The 15,663-nt window shown below is 34.8% G+C and overlaps 1 protein-coding gene across 3 annotated transcripts in view; it reads right to left on the reverse strand.

Annotated features, from left to right (window-relative positions):
* Positions 1-1,122: 1,122 nt before the first annotated feature.
* PCDH17 (protocadherin 17) overlaps positions 1,123-15,663 on the reverse strand; it is a 92,194-nt gene continuing 77,653 nt past the window's right edge. For 2 of the 3 annotated variants that reach the window (XM_035553420.2, XM_050715863.1), the window contains exons 5-6: positions 13,280-13,354; positions 1,123-6,165 (exon numbers count right to left, since the gene is read on the reverse strand). In XM_035553420.2, the coding sequence (XP_035409313.1) occupies positions 5,483-6,165; positions 13,280-13,354 (758 nt within the window). In that variant the 3' untranslated portion in view covers positions 1,123-5,482. The remainder of the gene's footprint in view (positions 6,166-13,279; positions 13,355-15,663) is intronic. The other variant, XM_050715868.1, reaches the window with a different exon arrangement.

Consider the following 15,663-nt stretch of genomic DNA (forward strand, 5'->3'; position numbering starts at 1 on the left):
TGGAGAAATACAATTTTTAGGGAAACATTACCAACTGAAAAAATAAGCTTTCAGTTGCTTTTATGTCTTAGACTCAATAAGGGATTAAGACAAGGCATTTATCCCATGAGTGAAAACCCTGAAGCAGTTATGTGTGGTTGGCTTAAGGGAGATCTAAGAATCTCTATTTGACAATCTGGCCACTTTCCAAATGAGAAATCAATGACTCTGCATTCTGGGTAAAGAAAAGCCAGGATGGTTTATGACTTGTTCTACATATACTGCGGATCCAGCCAAGCTCTGAATTACACACAGTTGAAGACAGCAAGACAGCAACATCCCATGTCCAATGAGGCCTTCAGCAGCATAAGGTACATTCTGGCAGGACTCTGCACAGACAGTGGCTTGCCAGATTTTGGAATTCAGCCTGTAGAAAGACAAATATATGTAGCAGGAAAAAGAGAAGGAAACAATAGGGGTTTTATGTACCTAGAATAGCCAGCTAATTAGATGCAGGCTTGTTTTGTTTCTGGCAAAGAGGCTTGCAGAAAACATGCAGTGGGTAAAAGTTAATTCTGCCTGCAGGACTAACCTATATCTTCATAATACCTGTAGTATTCTGAACAATCTAAAAATCCTATTTAGCTGTCAAAAGCAATGCCTATTTACTTAGTTAATAGTAAATAAATAAATAAACCAGTATAGAGGTTTTACATTATTTGCTATGTTATTGTTACATCACACAGAAGCAAGGAGAAAGGGCCACATACTCAGAGGAATTCATGATGCTCAAACAGAAGTTATCTTTTTTTTTTTTTTTTGCTTTTCTCTTTGCCTTTTTCTTTCCCTCTCCCTCTCTCTCTTTTTTTTTTTTTTAAAAAAAAAAAGGGTTAATTAAGGTATTAAATTATAACAACCTCAGTCAGCAGGACATAGGACGCAGTCATATTTTTTCAGCTTTTGTCATGTTTACAGCAACATGAATGAAATTATTTACTCTGGCTTTTAAGAAAGACACACACAAATAAAAAAAAAAAGGCCTTACATTCTTTAGATTATTTTCCCCACTTGTATACTCAGGCAGTGTTTTGATCTTTCATGTTGGGCTGACAGCCTTTGAGAACTTTTACCCTCATTTATAATACTTTTGGTGAACTCACACCAGTGTACTGAACCAAACTATCCTTTATTCAGCTCCATATATCTGTGAGCAAATAACAGCCTGTAGGGATTCAGCACATCAGCTGCTTAAAAGATAAACCTACCCAGCTTGATGAAAACTGTTCACCACCTTCCTGTTGAGAGAAAACGGTTACACATTTCTAATAAATGAAGCAGGAACTGTCATTTTTTTGGCAAACTGATAACTAGCTGTAACAGCCGCAATGCCACAAGTTGCTTTTCCAAAGTAATTACCATCAGGCTCCCTGTGGTATGCAGTGTTTAACACATTTCTTCTGTGTTAATGAATGCAAAAGCAGGCAACACCACTATTAGTAATTGCTTTTTATTCATAGTCCTCATTTTCCAGATAGGTCACATTAAACACAGCCATTGAACAATAGCGTTTGAAATAATTCATACAATGTATGCTGCTTTTGTTTGTTTGTTTGTGTGGGATTTTTTGTTTGTTTGTTTGTTTGTTTCTTGTGTGTTTGTGTATCATTCACCAGTCATTGGTGCAACTTTGAGCCATATGGGGAGACATGGACTGATAAATGTGAATGTCAACCTGTAGCACAACTGGGCCAGAGAAGTCAAAACCTTAATTAGGTTTCATTCAATTACACCTCAAATCAACAAATCTTGATAGCCAAAACTCCCATTTGAATTAATGCAATACTAATCATTGCCTCATGTCAAAAGAAAGTAATTAAACAATAATGAGTGGGTGTATAATACGCTAGGCTTCCGACTTCTTCTTGACCTTAGCAATTTCCCTTCCATTAGGCAACAAACAGCTTAAAAGTTTGTTTGGGTGATGTACATTGCCCCATTGTGAGCAATATTTAACTTCTGGGAGTAGCTTGGACTGCAAAGCCTATCTCCTCAGATGGCAAATCATAGTTTAGAAGAATCTCTTTCCTGATGTTCCTGCTAGGAAAAAAGAGGGGAAAAAATAAGGTCTGATTTTGAGTCCTGATTTGATTGGCCAATCTTTTAAGGAACTCTCAGTTGCTGGCTTTCATTAATTAAAAAAAAAAGAAGAAGAAAAAAAAGATACAAAATGTCTTATGCTCTATTCACAGTGTACAGTACAATTTTATTAGTTACTTTACTTGCTTTCTCTAAGCTCAGCCATTCTCTCTATAGTCATGTGACAGACATTTTATTTCAGTTTTATAAGACATGTACATAAGAATGAGAGAAATAACTCAAACTCCATCTTCCATTGCTGTCTCTTTCTCCAGTGGTGATAGATAGCAGAGATACCAAAGAGAAAAAAAAACATACATTTTAATTCTTTTGTGTGTGGTATTTCCTTCACACATAATCACGTTAATTTTAACTGAACCAGCAAAACTCACAATGTATAAGCTTCACTGTTTTTTTGGTACATTATGAATCCTAAATTATGAAACGGACTTTTTAACCTGGGATATGCTAACTGGAAGCAATATGCCAAAGATCTACAACACAAGGCAGTTGTCAGCCAAATTAAATAAAAGCAAGATTTCCTAAACTCTTCCGTAAAGCTGTGAGTCATGAATTCTGAATTACCTCAGAGTGGTAAATAAATAATCACTACTAAATACAGATAATGTGTTAAACAGCTAAAGCTAGTAAATGACTATTGACAGAGAGCCTTAAGGTAAATTTTTCTTACATTGGCACAGCCCTTTCTCAGAATATTGTGGGTTTATGTCTTCAGACATATACAATGAATTGTACAATTGGTTACTCAGTGTTAAAATCATTTATAAAATACACAAATCTCTATCACTTGACTGCATTTACATACTGGCTTAGATTTTGCTGAATAATGGATCTCACTGGCAGAGCTACAGACTTGGTGCACAGACACTGAAGTGATGAGCACCACAGAAATACGTATAAAAGACTGATCAAATGATAAGAAATCCTCTCCACTATGGAATTTCAAGCTATCAAGCTATCAAGCAAAATCAATCTTGGGTCTCCTGGCCAAAAAGAAAAAAATATATATAACACAGACAACACCACATTTTAGTTACATAAATTGTCCAAAACATGGAGAGTAGTTTGATGAAACATGTACAAGATCCTTTGTTTACATGTAATTGTAGACTTCTTCTAACAGCAGGAGCTAAGAGCAAACTTTCAGAATGTGTGTTTCCAACAACCAAAGACAGTTCATTGTAGGACTGACTAGTTAAAATCACCCTTTAACAGCAAAGCCAACATGAAAATGTGTTGCTGTTCATCCTTGAATTGATGAAAAGTATGGCTTTGTGAGATTCGAGATTGCCAACCTAAATAACCTCTTTCATTTGTGTTTGTATAGTAGAGCTTAAATTTAATATGACCCAGACACTGTATTTAAAAAATGTGCCATAGCGATATGTCCAAGAATATCTGAGGCATATAAGGGACAGATCCTGAGCTAAACATTTTTTCTTTTTCTTTTTCTTGTTCTATCTGTTATTTTATTTTGAACTTGGGTTGTTTTTTTTCAACTTCCATCTGAAGGTAATTTTGAATTTTTCAAATGCAATAAAATTACCCTTAGAAAAAATAATTGAAAAGTTGAAACTCTTTCCAAGTTATTCAGCAAATATTTTTCATAACAAATGAAAACAAAACTAAAAACATCCCCCCCAGAATAAACCATGTATAACTAGAACTGCAGTAATCAATTGCACACTCTAAAAAATCAGAGAAAATACTGTTCATGACTTAACATGTTTTGGCACTGAGATGTTTTGCAGCTCTCTCAAATTATTAGCAAAACTTTGAAAAGGGTGTCATCTCTTAAGAAGTCAATCAAATATCTTACATTAAACGACTGTCTGCATGTGTTTGGGAAAGCAAAACGAAACAAAACAAAAAAACAAGGAGGTTACAGGTGTGGGTTTGAGTGTAATTTTTGTTATTAAACATGGGTTTGCAATAGAAGCTTCTACTAGGACTTGCACATAACCATGACTGATGGATATATTTGTAGGCCATTCAGTTAGCTCCATCAGCTCACTCAAACACATTTTGAACAGATTATGTACTGCAGTACTTCGTAGACCATACATTAAACAAGAGACTTTGCTCTGAGGCACTGCTTCCCACAATCCATGGGGAAAAGGAAGCAGGAAAAAACAAAACTCATAGAGTTCGACAGCTACCGAGGCAACACTTGCCATTTACAATATAAGCCCAAATATTTTTGCAACACAACTATATATTAATTTAATAAAATACACAATATAGCTCTTATACACTCAACAATTTGGCTCATATGCACTGAATCTGCAAAAAATCAATAAAAATATGTAATTTGATGTAAACACACTGAATCTTCTTACATTTGCACATTTAAATGATCATGTGATTTGTGTGGATGTCTAAGACATTTTCACTTTCCTGAGCTATTTTAGTGTCCACAAATGTATATAAAAATGTTAATAATGTTAATTTCTTTTGCGTATTACCCTGAAAGGTAACTATTTTCTTTTTCAAAATTTATTCCCCCCCCCCCCCCCTTTTCTTTTTAAACTTATCACTAACTATTTATAGTTTGTTGGACACTAAAATGCTAAATAGATATTAAAATCTTTTTTTTTCTTTTTTATCAAGTGAATTATCTTATGTGTGTGCAGGACAAGATGGACTATATCATTTTACATTTAACCTTAATGTGATATGAAGTGTTTTACTAATGATCAGGATATGTTTTGTTGAGTAATGATTTGGAATGGTGGGTTTTTGTTTGTTTGTTTTCTTGTTCCTTTTTTTTTTTTTTCTCTCATATTTGTGGCAGATAACTTTGTACATAAATGTTTACCACAAATGAATGTTAATGTTTGGTGTCACTTGGACTACTACAAGAACTCTTTTTAGGACTTTCAGTAGAAGCCTGCGGTGACTGCTGGAAATTCACCACAGGTCAGAAATATTCAACCCTGTTTTTCTTGGGGTTTATACGTAAACAGTAAAGTCAGCATCAGCTATTGAGGACAGTCTCAAAGTATCAGATGTATTTCCATTCCACCTTTCTCACACCTTCCTATCAGATTGTCAAAATGGCACCATCTTTCCTTCCTTCATATAGTTCTTAGTGTACTTGACTCTGTCCTAATGAAAGTTTGGTCAAAATGAAACCAGTGTTATCTGTCAAAAAGAAAGATCAGTGAAAAAAACATACTTGTGGGCACTTCAGATGTTCACTAAAAGCCTTAAAGCAGCATTGGTCTTCCTTCATTCTTGTAAATCTGTTACAACCAGGGGATTTTATGATTTCTTTTTGTTTGTTTGTTTTGTTTTTAATCAGCAGAAGAGGAACGTAACTGCCAGCCTGTCCTTATTTTCCCCCTCACTTTCTGACGGCCACAGGGTCGCTTCCCCGACAGTCCTGCAAGAGCTTGTCTATTTCTCTGACAACTTCCTCGGCATCCACCGACTCCCTGCCTAGATCCCGGGCTGAACGATCTAACTGCTCCAGAACAGAGTCCATCTCACTCGAGTCTCGGCTCACTCGGGAATGCACATCTGCAAACGCCCTAGCCATCTGATCTGATGCAATGAAGGGAGTGTCTTTTGACTGTTTACTAGGCGATAGATACTGACTGTCAGTTGACAAGTATTGGCTGTTTGGTTCAGCCAAGGCTCCTGATTTCACTTCACAACCATCCAGAGGTCCTTTTGTTGAGGTGCAAGGCTCAATGCATGTCTTGGTTGGGCTGCTCGATGCTGAGGGAACCTCCTGAAGCAGAGGACTCAGGGCACGTTTGGCTTTTAAGTAAGGTTTAACATTGGCAATGAGAATAGTGTGCTCTCTCTTGTCTTTCCCAAATGTACAAAAAGTCTTTTTCCCAGTGGGATTCACAGTTTCGTAAGTCTCAGTCTCAACATTAGCTTCAACTGTGGGTACAAAGAGATTTGTGCGATAATCTGCATTCTCAGCCTGGCTGGCTGCAGGGAACTGTGGCATCCAACACCTGTCAGAATGACCAAGCACTCTGCATTCATCTGTGCAGTTAACACATTCTTCTTGCTCTGCAAAACAAAAAAGAAAGAGAAAAACTCTAGTTATAAGTGGTTTTCTTTAAATTAAAGGAGAGTCTATGATTGACTCGCGATGGATTTATTTGACATCTGGTTTATTAATTATGGAGAAAAAGAAAAGCTATAAGTAAAATATTTCAGAAGGATTGCATAGACTGACTAGTTGAGACAATAGGTTTATTTAATGCTATTCTCTAGGTATTAAAGCATTCACACAGCCCAATGGAAGCAAAAAGAGGTCATTAGAGAATCATTCTCGGTGGAACTGAGCTTCATCTGTAAATTAATCTGCTATAGAAATCTGTTAGGCTTTGTTCTGTAAAACTCATCCTAGAAAATAGTGAACAGTACTTAAGGAACTCAAAAGGCATTATCAGGATTAATTTTTCAAATCAAATAACTGAGCAATGACTGCCTTTCTGGAAATACAAACACTTCATAAAAATCAGCAAGCTGGCTTTTCATTTTTGTCACCTCCATTTCTTTTGTAATTGTTATGTTGTATGACAGTCATGAAATAAAAAGGTTTTGTTAAAGAGACTACTTTTCCTGCTGAGAACAGAGAACTAAAATTTTCCATCAGTATGCATTAAATATAAGCTTGCCAAAAAGTGCATATTGCAATTTTATTAGGCATGAGTATGGATCATGTAATCCGCTTTCCCATTTTTTGTTTTGGTGCAATAACTGAAAATGTATTTCCTCAATACATACAGTTTGGAAGAATGACAAACCATGACATGCTATTTGAACTGATAATGTTATCAGGATTTCTGTTGTCTTATTTCTTTCAAAAAATATATAGTTAAATAATATATATATATATTGTTCACTACAGTCTTAGAACATAAATTTTAATAGTTCCTGTCCTACAGTTCAAAGACATAAAGAAAAAATTCTGTTTTAAAAAACTTAGTTTGTCTGTTATTTTGCACTAAGAGAATATGTTTGGGTCATCCTTCATCATTCTGAAATTCTTTACATGACTCTATCCTAATTTCAGGAAGCAAGAGAATTCCAGAAATGCCCTTTAAATGATTTTTATTTTTATTTTTATTTTTTTCAGGAATGCAGAACTGTGATGCAAGTTACCTTCGCTTCCTTTAATTTCGCAGTACTCTTCAGTCAATACTGACAAAATTAATCCTTTTACCATCTCTACGTTTTGATCAGAATTTTGACTCTGATTTTTAACCATTAAGTATTTTCAGCCACAGAATGGACAAATGGGTTTCAAATTTGATTTGAGGAATTCAGTATGTACAAAATGCCTGGAGTTTCAGCTGGACAACAAAACAAAACAAAACAAATCAAAACAAAAACAAAAACCTGTAATTATGTATTTATATGTAAGGATGAATCACACGCACACACAAATGTACAACAGGTCTTAAAAAAAACTGAGCAAACGTGTTGACCTGAAAATAGGGTAAATTTTAAATTAAAAAATAAATTCCTTGTAATCTTATGATGTCTGTAAATAACCACCAGATTCATGGACAGCTGCACTGCAAAAACCTAACACAGAAGAAACACTTCTTCTGTGAGTCCAGTAGACATGAATATAATGTGACTTAAATTTAACCAAAATTGTGTTATGTCACAATGATCAGTTAAATCAGAATGAGATAATTTACTCAGATTTTTTAGTTATTAATGATGAAGTCCTATGAAAGAGTATTATTCTGTATATATGCTCCCTTCCTTGAAATGTTTAAAATCAAATAAATAAATAAATAAATAAATAAAGCAAGTGAGAATGATGAGGAGGACACAAAGTGATTTTTGAAGAGAATGTTAAGACACAGGCTTAAAAAATAAAAATTTTAGGGGACCTCCAAGGAAAAGTAAACCATATTCTGGTTCTAGTGTAGAATACAAATTAGAGTGATCATAATGAAAAGCAAGAGTAAAATACATCCCCAACTTTGAGACTATGGCACACTGACAGAACTGGGAAAAATTCTGATTTTACTTCACTTGAACGAAATGGAATGGACATATATGCCCACCCATAGGCACAACATATGTGGGAAAACTGTTTAATGAAAAATATAGTCATACATTTAATACATAAAAACAACATATACCTTATTCCAACCATTAGTTCACCACCACTAAGGTTTTCTGTATCTAGTTTTCCAGAGCTTCTACAGCTTCAAAGCTCTGCTGTGTAAAGCAACCAAGTGAAACTTCTAATCCCTCCCTCTAAAGAAAGGGGGGGAGGGGGGGAGAATGGAGGGAGGGAAGGAAAGAGGGAGGGAGGGAGGGAGGGAAGGAGGGAGGGAGGAAGGGAGGAAGGGAGGAAGGGAGGAAGGGAGGAAGGGAGGAAGGAAGGAAGGAAGGAAGGAAGGAAGGAAGGAAGGAAGGAAGGAAGGAAGGAAGGAAGGAAGGAAGGGAAAGAAAGAAAAAGAAAGGAAGGAAGGAAGGAAGGAAGGAAGGAAGGAAGAGACAGAAAGAGAGAGCTAAAGAGCGAAAGAGAGAGAGAGAGGGAAAGAAAGAAAGAAGGAAAGAAAGAAGGAAAGAAAGAAAGAAAGAAAGAAAGAAAGAAAGAAAGAAAGAAAGAAGGAAAGAAAGAAAGAGAAAGAAAGAAAGAAAGAAAGAGAGAAAGAAAGAAAGAAAGAAATGGAAATAAAAAAATGTTCCAAGGCCAAGGCAAAGCAAACTCTTTCTATAGCAATTTGGGAATTTTAGATTTTGCAAATGCTTTCTCTAAGTTGATTTTGCTATTTTTTCTTTTCCTCCTAATCCTACAGAGTGGATTTGTGGTAAACTTAGCCACTGGCTTAGTGTAACTATCTAGTAATGAAAAATAATAGTTGCTTCATTCAGGATTTTCTCTAACATATATCTAAAATGACTTTCTTCTTATATGGTATGCATGACAATGCTGAATAAAAGTCTGCAGGCATTTTTGAAGGTTCCCTTAAGCAAGTAATTTATTTGCCAACAATTTTTATTATTTTTTTTGCAAACTTAACTATCATTTATACCATTTTTTGCATATAATTCTGGTCTCTTTTTAGCAAAAGACAAAAATTAAAAAAAAAAGAAGGAAAATAGCTCTCCCATATTTAATATGTTGAAAGGTCACAGTTTACTAGAAGAGCATCAGAAGATCTGAAGAAGGGAAGTTTTTCAGTCTTTCAGGTACTAGCTTTGTGTCATAGTGTCTGAAGATTAACTTACATGACTTCCTATCTACATTTAATATATATTTACGTATAAAATACACAGCTGGATAATTTATGTGATAGGATATTCTATTTTAAAACTTTCTCTTAATCTAAAATTGACCGTACATTATTAACAAAATAATTCCCTGAACTGATTCATTTGTTGAAATGAATAAACTTAAGATGAAAGGTAAAGATCAGAGAATTTCTCAGCCAGTGGAAATATTTTAACTATGCTAGGTACTCAGTACTGTGCCAAAAACTATGCTTTGAGATTTTCAAAATTGATTAGGTTAATTTTGTCACCAAGTTGTGTTTTAAAATTTGAATTTGTTAGCTCATTTGCCTACACATACACTGGGTATGAGGATAACTTATACAGTATTTGCATTATTCATTCACACCAATAAAAATACAAAGTTTGCTGGCAAGCTCTTTAAGTAAAAGAGATATATACCATACAGCATATATATCATATATATCGGCTGTAACATCTTCCTTCCCCTTCCCATTTCCTGCATTTGCTAAAGCAGTTTTTATACTTGCATTCATACTCACAGTATTGACTAACTTTCCATTTCTGCTCCCCAGGCATCTTAGCAGCGAGTGAATTAAATATGAAGCCAAAAAAGAAGGCAGTTTTATGAAGAAACAAATCCTGAATGACCTTGAAGTGAAAACCACCTGCATTGCATGAATTTTGGTATTCTAGTTCTGAAAATCTGTCTTTTCACTTCACTCTTTTGTGTCACATCACGGGAAATGGATTTCAAGTATTGATTATCATGCATAATAAGTTGCTCATCTCACCATTAGCCTGTAATTTTGCCTGTTACAGCTAGCAGGCAGTGAAGAAAATCGAACAGGCCCTGTTGTACTAGCAGCAAAAACTATAAACATGAAGTGAACTATCACCAAGGACCAAATTAGTATTTATGAGAAAATAGAATCAATTTAAAGGTATATATATACATATATATATGTAAAATAGGTCAAACACTGTTCTATACAGCAAGATGTGCTGGTAGAGTGATGTGCACCATCGGTCTTTATCTCCATACTTGTTTCCCTCTTGCTGAAAATAAACCCTTAACAGTGCAAGTGTGTACAATAAACAGAAGCAGCCTAGAGGTTTTCCAGATTCTCTGGAGCTTTAAGGCTAAACAGTCAGAAGTGTTTTATGCACTTTAGGGAGAACACACACAAAAATAGAACTGTTAAATTGTCAGCCATACAAATAAAAAGAAAGAAGCTAACTGGAAACAACAGACATCTACATAGCAAAATTTACTGGACAGAAATTTAAGATGGTTTAGGAAGAAAGTTATGTTGAAAAAATATGAATTGCAGTGCAAGATATGTATTTTGGTGTAACCTTAGACATATCTTGCATATTTTATTCTAAATTACCAGAGAAGCTGGCATTTAACAGCTGTGTTCTGTAGCAAGTTTAAAGCAAAAGATGCTTTTATTGCACTACTTTTAATTTCCTACCCTTTCCTCACAAATATTATGATTACACTTAAAAGCAGGTACTTGATTTCATGATAAATACATTTCACTATAAAGTTAATTAATTAATCAATGCTTTCGATATCTGTCTCCCTTCAATAGCTAAAACTGCGATATCACAGCTTAATTCCTTAATTATACACAATTTTAATTATGGTAACAAAAAGGATTTTTTTTTCTAATAAAAAAAAAAAAAGGAAAAGAAAAGAAAAAGCAGTGACTCAGTGTAATCAGAGTTCCTAAATTCGTTGTTTTCCAGTTTAATTGGACCGCAATTATTTAAATTACACATACACACATGAAGCTACAAAGCGAATAGAAAGTAAACAATACATGTACAACCTCATCATTTAAATATTTCTAAGAAATATTTCATGTGCTATGTTTTTAACATGAAGAACACTGTAATTTATATGAAAGTACTCTATATAATGCAATAATAAATGTCCAAGTTTGTGTATAGTGAAAATCAGATTTTAAATATATGTATATGTGTATACATCCCATACATGTAAGCTTAGACATATATACACACATGCATATATATATATATATATATAAAATCATATTCCTCCCTAAACCGGTAAATGTTTTTATCAAATTGTGTTAGAAGTGAAGCAAAGTAGACAGAATTTGACAATTTATAAAATTTGACTTGTTAAATGGTTAAGTGCATTCTTTTCTAAGAACTTGTTATAAAATGTAAAAAAAATGTAGTTTTATATTAACATATGCTCATCAAATGAGGATAAATAAAAATATGACCAAATAAATGCACAAATAATACTGAATATTTTCAAATGACAGTAGCCTTTGTTGTATTTGACTGTCCCAGGAAATGCTACTTAATCTTCTTGTCTTACCCATTTACTCTTTTTTTCTCTATCAACAGTTGACACCTAGTTTCTACTATCACATGAACACCTCCTCCTAATAGACTTTGATTTTTTTTCCCCTTCTATAAATATGGAAGCTAAAAAATAAGCAAGGATGGTTCACTGGAACGTCTCAAGGACTAACGGCTCCAAATGAAAAACACAGGAGAGGACTGGTCCCAAAAAGTGCATCTTCTTTTTGAAGCATGCAGTTTCACACTGATGATGCTATTCACCTTCACTCTTGCAATGTTCTATCCTTCATTACTTTACAGAATAAGCAGTAATTCAGGTATTTCTGGCCCTTGCTTCACATTACAAAGAAAAGGATTAACCTTTGAATGCACGCATGGAGTTCACACTGATTCCCTATGAGACAGACTTATTTTACCCTTAATTTTGTGAATTTGTGTTCATTACTAAAAACATTTCCATTTAGAATTCAATCAGTAATGAACCAAGGTATAAAATTATCTGTAGTGTATATTCCTCTGGTCTGATGACAAGCATACTATGGGTGTGCATTGTGGGGGGGTGGGGGGTGGGGGTGGGGGGGAGAGGTAGTATATGCTTTACACTAATAAAGTACAATTTATATATTTTAATACCATGAAATAGATATGGAAGGTCTGTATTTTCTGTAAACATGTGTAAACAAATGGACAATAAATTATATCTGATGTCCAGAGGAGAATATAAATAACTCTGGTTTCATAATTTCAGTAATTCCTGCAATATACCTGAAAACCTTTTGATTTGAGACAGACAACTGCCTTTACAAAAGAACTGAAAGGACTGTAAGTAGATATTTATTACAGGATGGAAATAAATGGGCTTCTTTGACATGGCCTAAAGACTAGGGCTGTATGACACTTTTGATGAGAACAACCACCTATTTCTGTGGTTAGATTCCTGTTTAATTACAATTGATTTTGACATAAATGAGCAGAGGTAAACAAATACTTCTATGCACATGCTTACTGTTATTAAGCAGAACTGTCTCCAATCTGAGTATTTTTATTGGCTTGTCTGTTTAAAAGCTCCTTTCAGTTAGGCAAAGCAATTATGTAGCTCAGATTAGCAAAATGACTGGCAGTAAAATAAGAACGGGCTGCCACTTTGTAAACCCCTTGGATCATGCAGTCCTTTCCTGATATTATAACTAAAACATTTATGCCTGTAATCCTTATAATTTTCCTCTGTTTGTTGTTGTTGTTTGTGTTGTCATTGTGTTTTGTTTTGTTTTGTTTGCTTGCTTGCTTGTTTTTTGAACAGAGGATAAATAAATTATATTTCTAATATTGGCATAGCATAAAACACTTTAAAAACAATAAAAAACAGGTGGGTTTATGGATTTAATTCTAGCTCACAGTTGTCCCAGACCATAAATACTAGAGAAATATTGCAGGATTACAATAAGCACTACGGAATATTTAACATTTTATTTTATGGAAATGTGCTTTAAATTCATATTTACAATTTAATGACAATCATATATTTTTACTTAAAGACAGCATAACAGCAAGAAAATATTTCTGTTACCTGAAAATTTTCCATCCTCACAGCGGGCTGGTCCACAGATCCCAACAATGGGTCTTTGGCCTCTGCCTTGCTGTTCTGGAGGCAAATCAAACCTGTGAGTCACAGACAGGGATAGGCTCTTCTTCCAAAATTCCCAATAATGTCAAAACTTCCAAAGCAGAAAAACAGCTTTTATCTGTGTTCTGGGCATAGCTCATGGCCCTTGACACTTCTTGCTATCGTTCTCAAAAGTGACTGTACAAACACGGTCATTTATAGTTGATAGTGAAGTGAAAGTGTATTCCAGCCCCATGCACTGAGATGGCAAATGCAAGGGACACTTCTCCCCAACAAACTCCAACAGACCTAATGGGAGAGGAACTGCCTTAGAAATTGACACATTTTCTATTGCACCTTGACAAAAGCACATAGAAGAAAGGAGAGGAGATGCTTCTGGGTGCTTCATTATCTGCTTTCCTATCAGTCTGGGGCAGCAGTGAAAAAAATAGTGCCCATCTGAGTAATAATTTCTTCCCATTACAGGAGAAAGAGGAGAGGCTGAGAAACCTTTGGAAACCCAGTTGTTTTTTTTTTTTTTTTTTTTTCCAAAGTTTGCCTGTAAGTCAGACTGGCACCTACTCTAATTTGCAGTAAAATTACCATATGACAGCCATGAAAAGATATTTTGGCCTCTTCCCCATCCCACCATAAAAAACTCTTCCCAGCCCAGCACTGCAGGCAGGAATGTACAAGGGCTAGCTATGCCAGCTCTGCACTTAGCTGAGAAGATACAGGGAGACTTTAGTGACCTGACAAATTCACAGTTTTAAACAGTAAATCTTTGTTTTAGAGCCCAAAAGCTGTTTCCTGGAAAAGAAGGGAAACAAAACTGCAATGATTAACATAAGAGAATAAGTTTGAGGATCTGTTAGGAATAATATTTTTAGTATAACACATTTTCTTATTCTTGATCAAGGCAGTTCCACAGATTTTATATTGGAATTTTTTCAGTGCTGACACATAAACTGGAATAACTCATATCTGAAACCTAGCTGAATTTGTGCAATCCTTAGCAGAATTTGCATGACATTCAAAAATAAAAAAATAAATAAAATTTTGCTAACTTTATTGTGAGCTAGTCATAATTGCAATATCAATAATTTCCATATCTAATTTGTAATATTTAGTAAATGCTAAACACTGTATATTGTACTGCAGCAGTGTTTAGGAATCCAATCATTAAGCAGCCCCATTATGCTGTGTCCTATACAAATAATAATAGACTGTACAGTTAGAGACAAGTGATTATGACAAACAAAAGCAATGAATGGGAAGGAAAGACAACATTAATGAAAATATAATCATGCTGTTGACATTTCCTGAAAATACCAATATAAAAACTCCATAATTTAAAGAAGCTATCCCCATCTGTCACACCATCAAGCCACCAATGATTAGCTATATATTATACTACTGAACCTTCTCCACCAGTTGCCAATTATCTCAATACACAGATCTTTAATTAGAAGGCACTAAGCTTTTTGCTTTGTAAGCTTGTCTCAAATTTGGATATGACAACTTGTTTACAGACATTGACTGATGAGGGTGCCACTGTGTAGAGAAACAGGCTTCTGAAGAAATCTATTTCTATATTGTCTGATGGCTCTATTTACATCCTGACTATAGGTAGGTTCTCTTGAATGGAAGTGTATCAGGTTCTGTGTAGGAGGAGGATTTTGTCCAATACAGAATCAACACATTAAAGCTTTTCAGATAATCTGTTTTCCTTTGCAAAATTTCACACACAAACAACAACAACAACAAAATTTAACAGCACAACAGATGTTGAACCATTCAAAATCTGGCTACTCTGGTGAAAAAGAATACAGCTTTCCCCACATTCCTGCCAGCATGCCTGGATTTACATTTAAAATCTTTACAAGACATAATAAGACCATGTCTGTTTTATACTAATAGATAGAGAAACCCGCTGGATATCATTCTCTGCTTCAAAAGGTTGATGTTGTTTAAGGGTCATACACTTGGGCTTCATGGGAGGAGAAATGCATCTGACAGAACAGGAGGAAGAACACTTTCCTTGATGCTTCTCCTTAAGGAAATCTCATTTGGACATACAGACACAGAAATGTCTTCCTAGGAAGAAGAACTGATTTACCGGTTTCATATGGAGTCTCCCTTATGGCATGATAAGTAGCATATTCATTATTGTTTGATTAGATGGTGCCCTAGACTATTGTTTAGCAGATTGCTGGTGTTGTGTTTTATTACCACCTTCAAATGAGATCTCCAGAATGGGATTAACCTTATGCCAATTTATAAAGCACCCGCACTCTTTTAGGAATTTTAGTTTCATAATGCTATCTTACTTAGGTTTCTGCCTGAAT

The sequence above is a fragment of the Cygnus atratus genome, chromosome 1 (assembly GCF_013377495.2).
Source record: "Cygnus atratus isolate AKBS03 ecotype Queensland, Australia chromosome 1, CAtr_DNAZoo_HiC_assembly, whole genome shotgun sequence".
Lineage (NCBI taxonomy): Eukaryota > Metazoa > Chordata > Aves > Anseriformes > Anatidae > Cygnus > Cygnus atratus.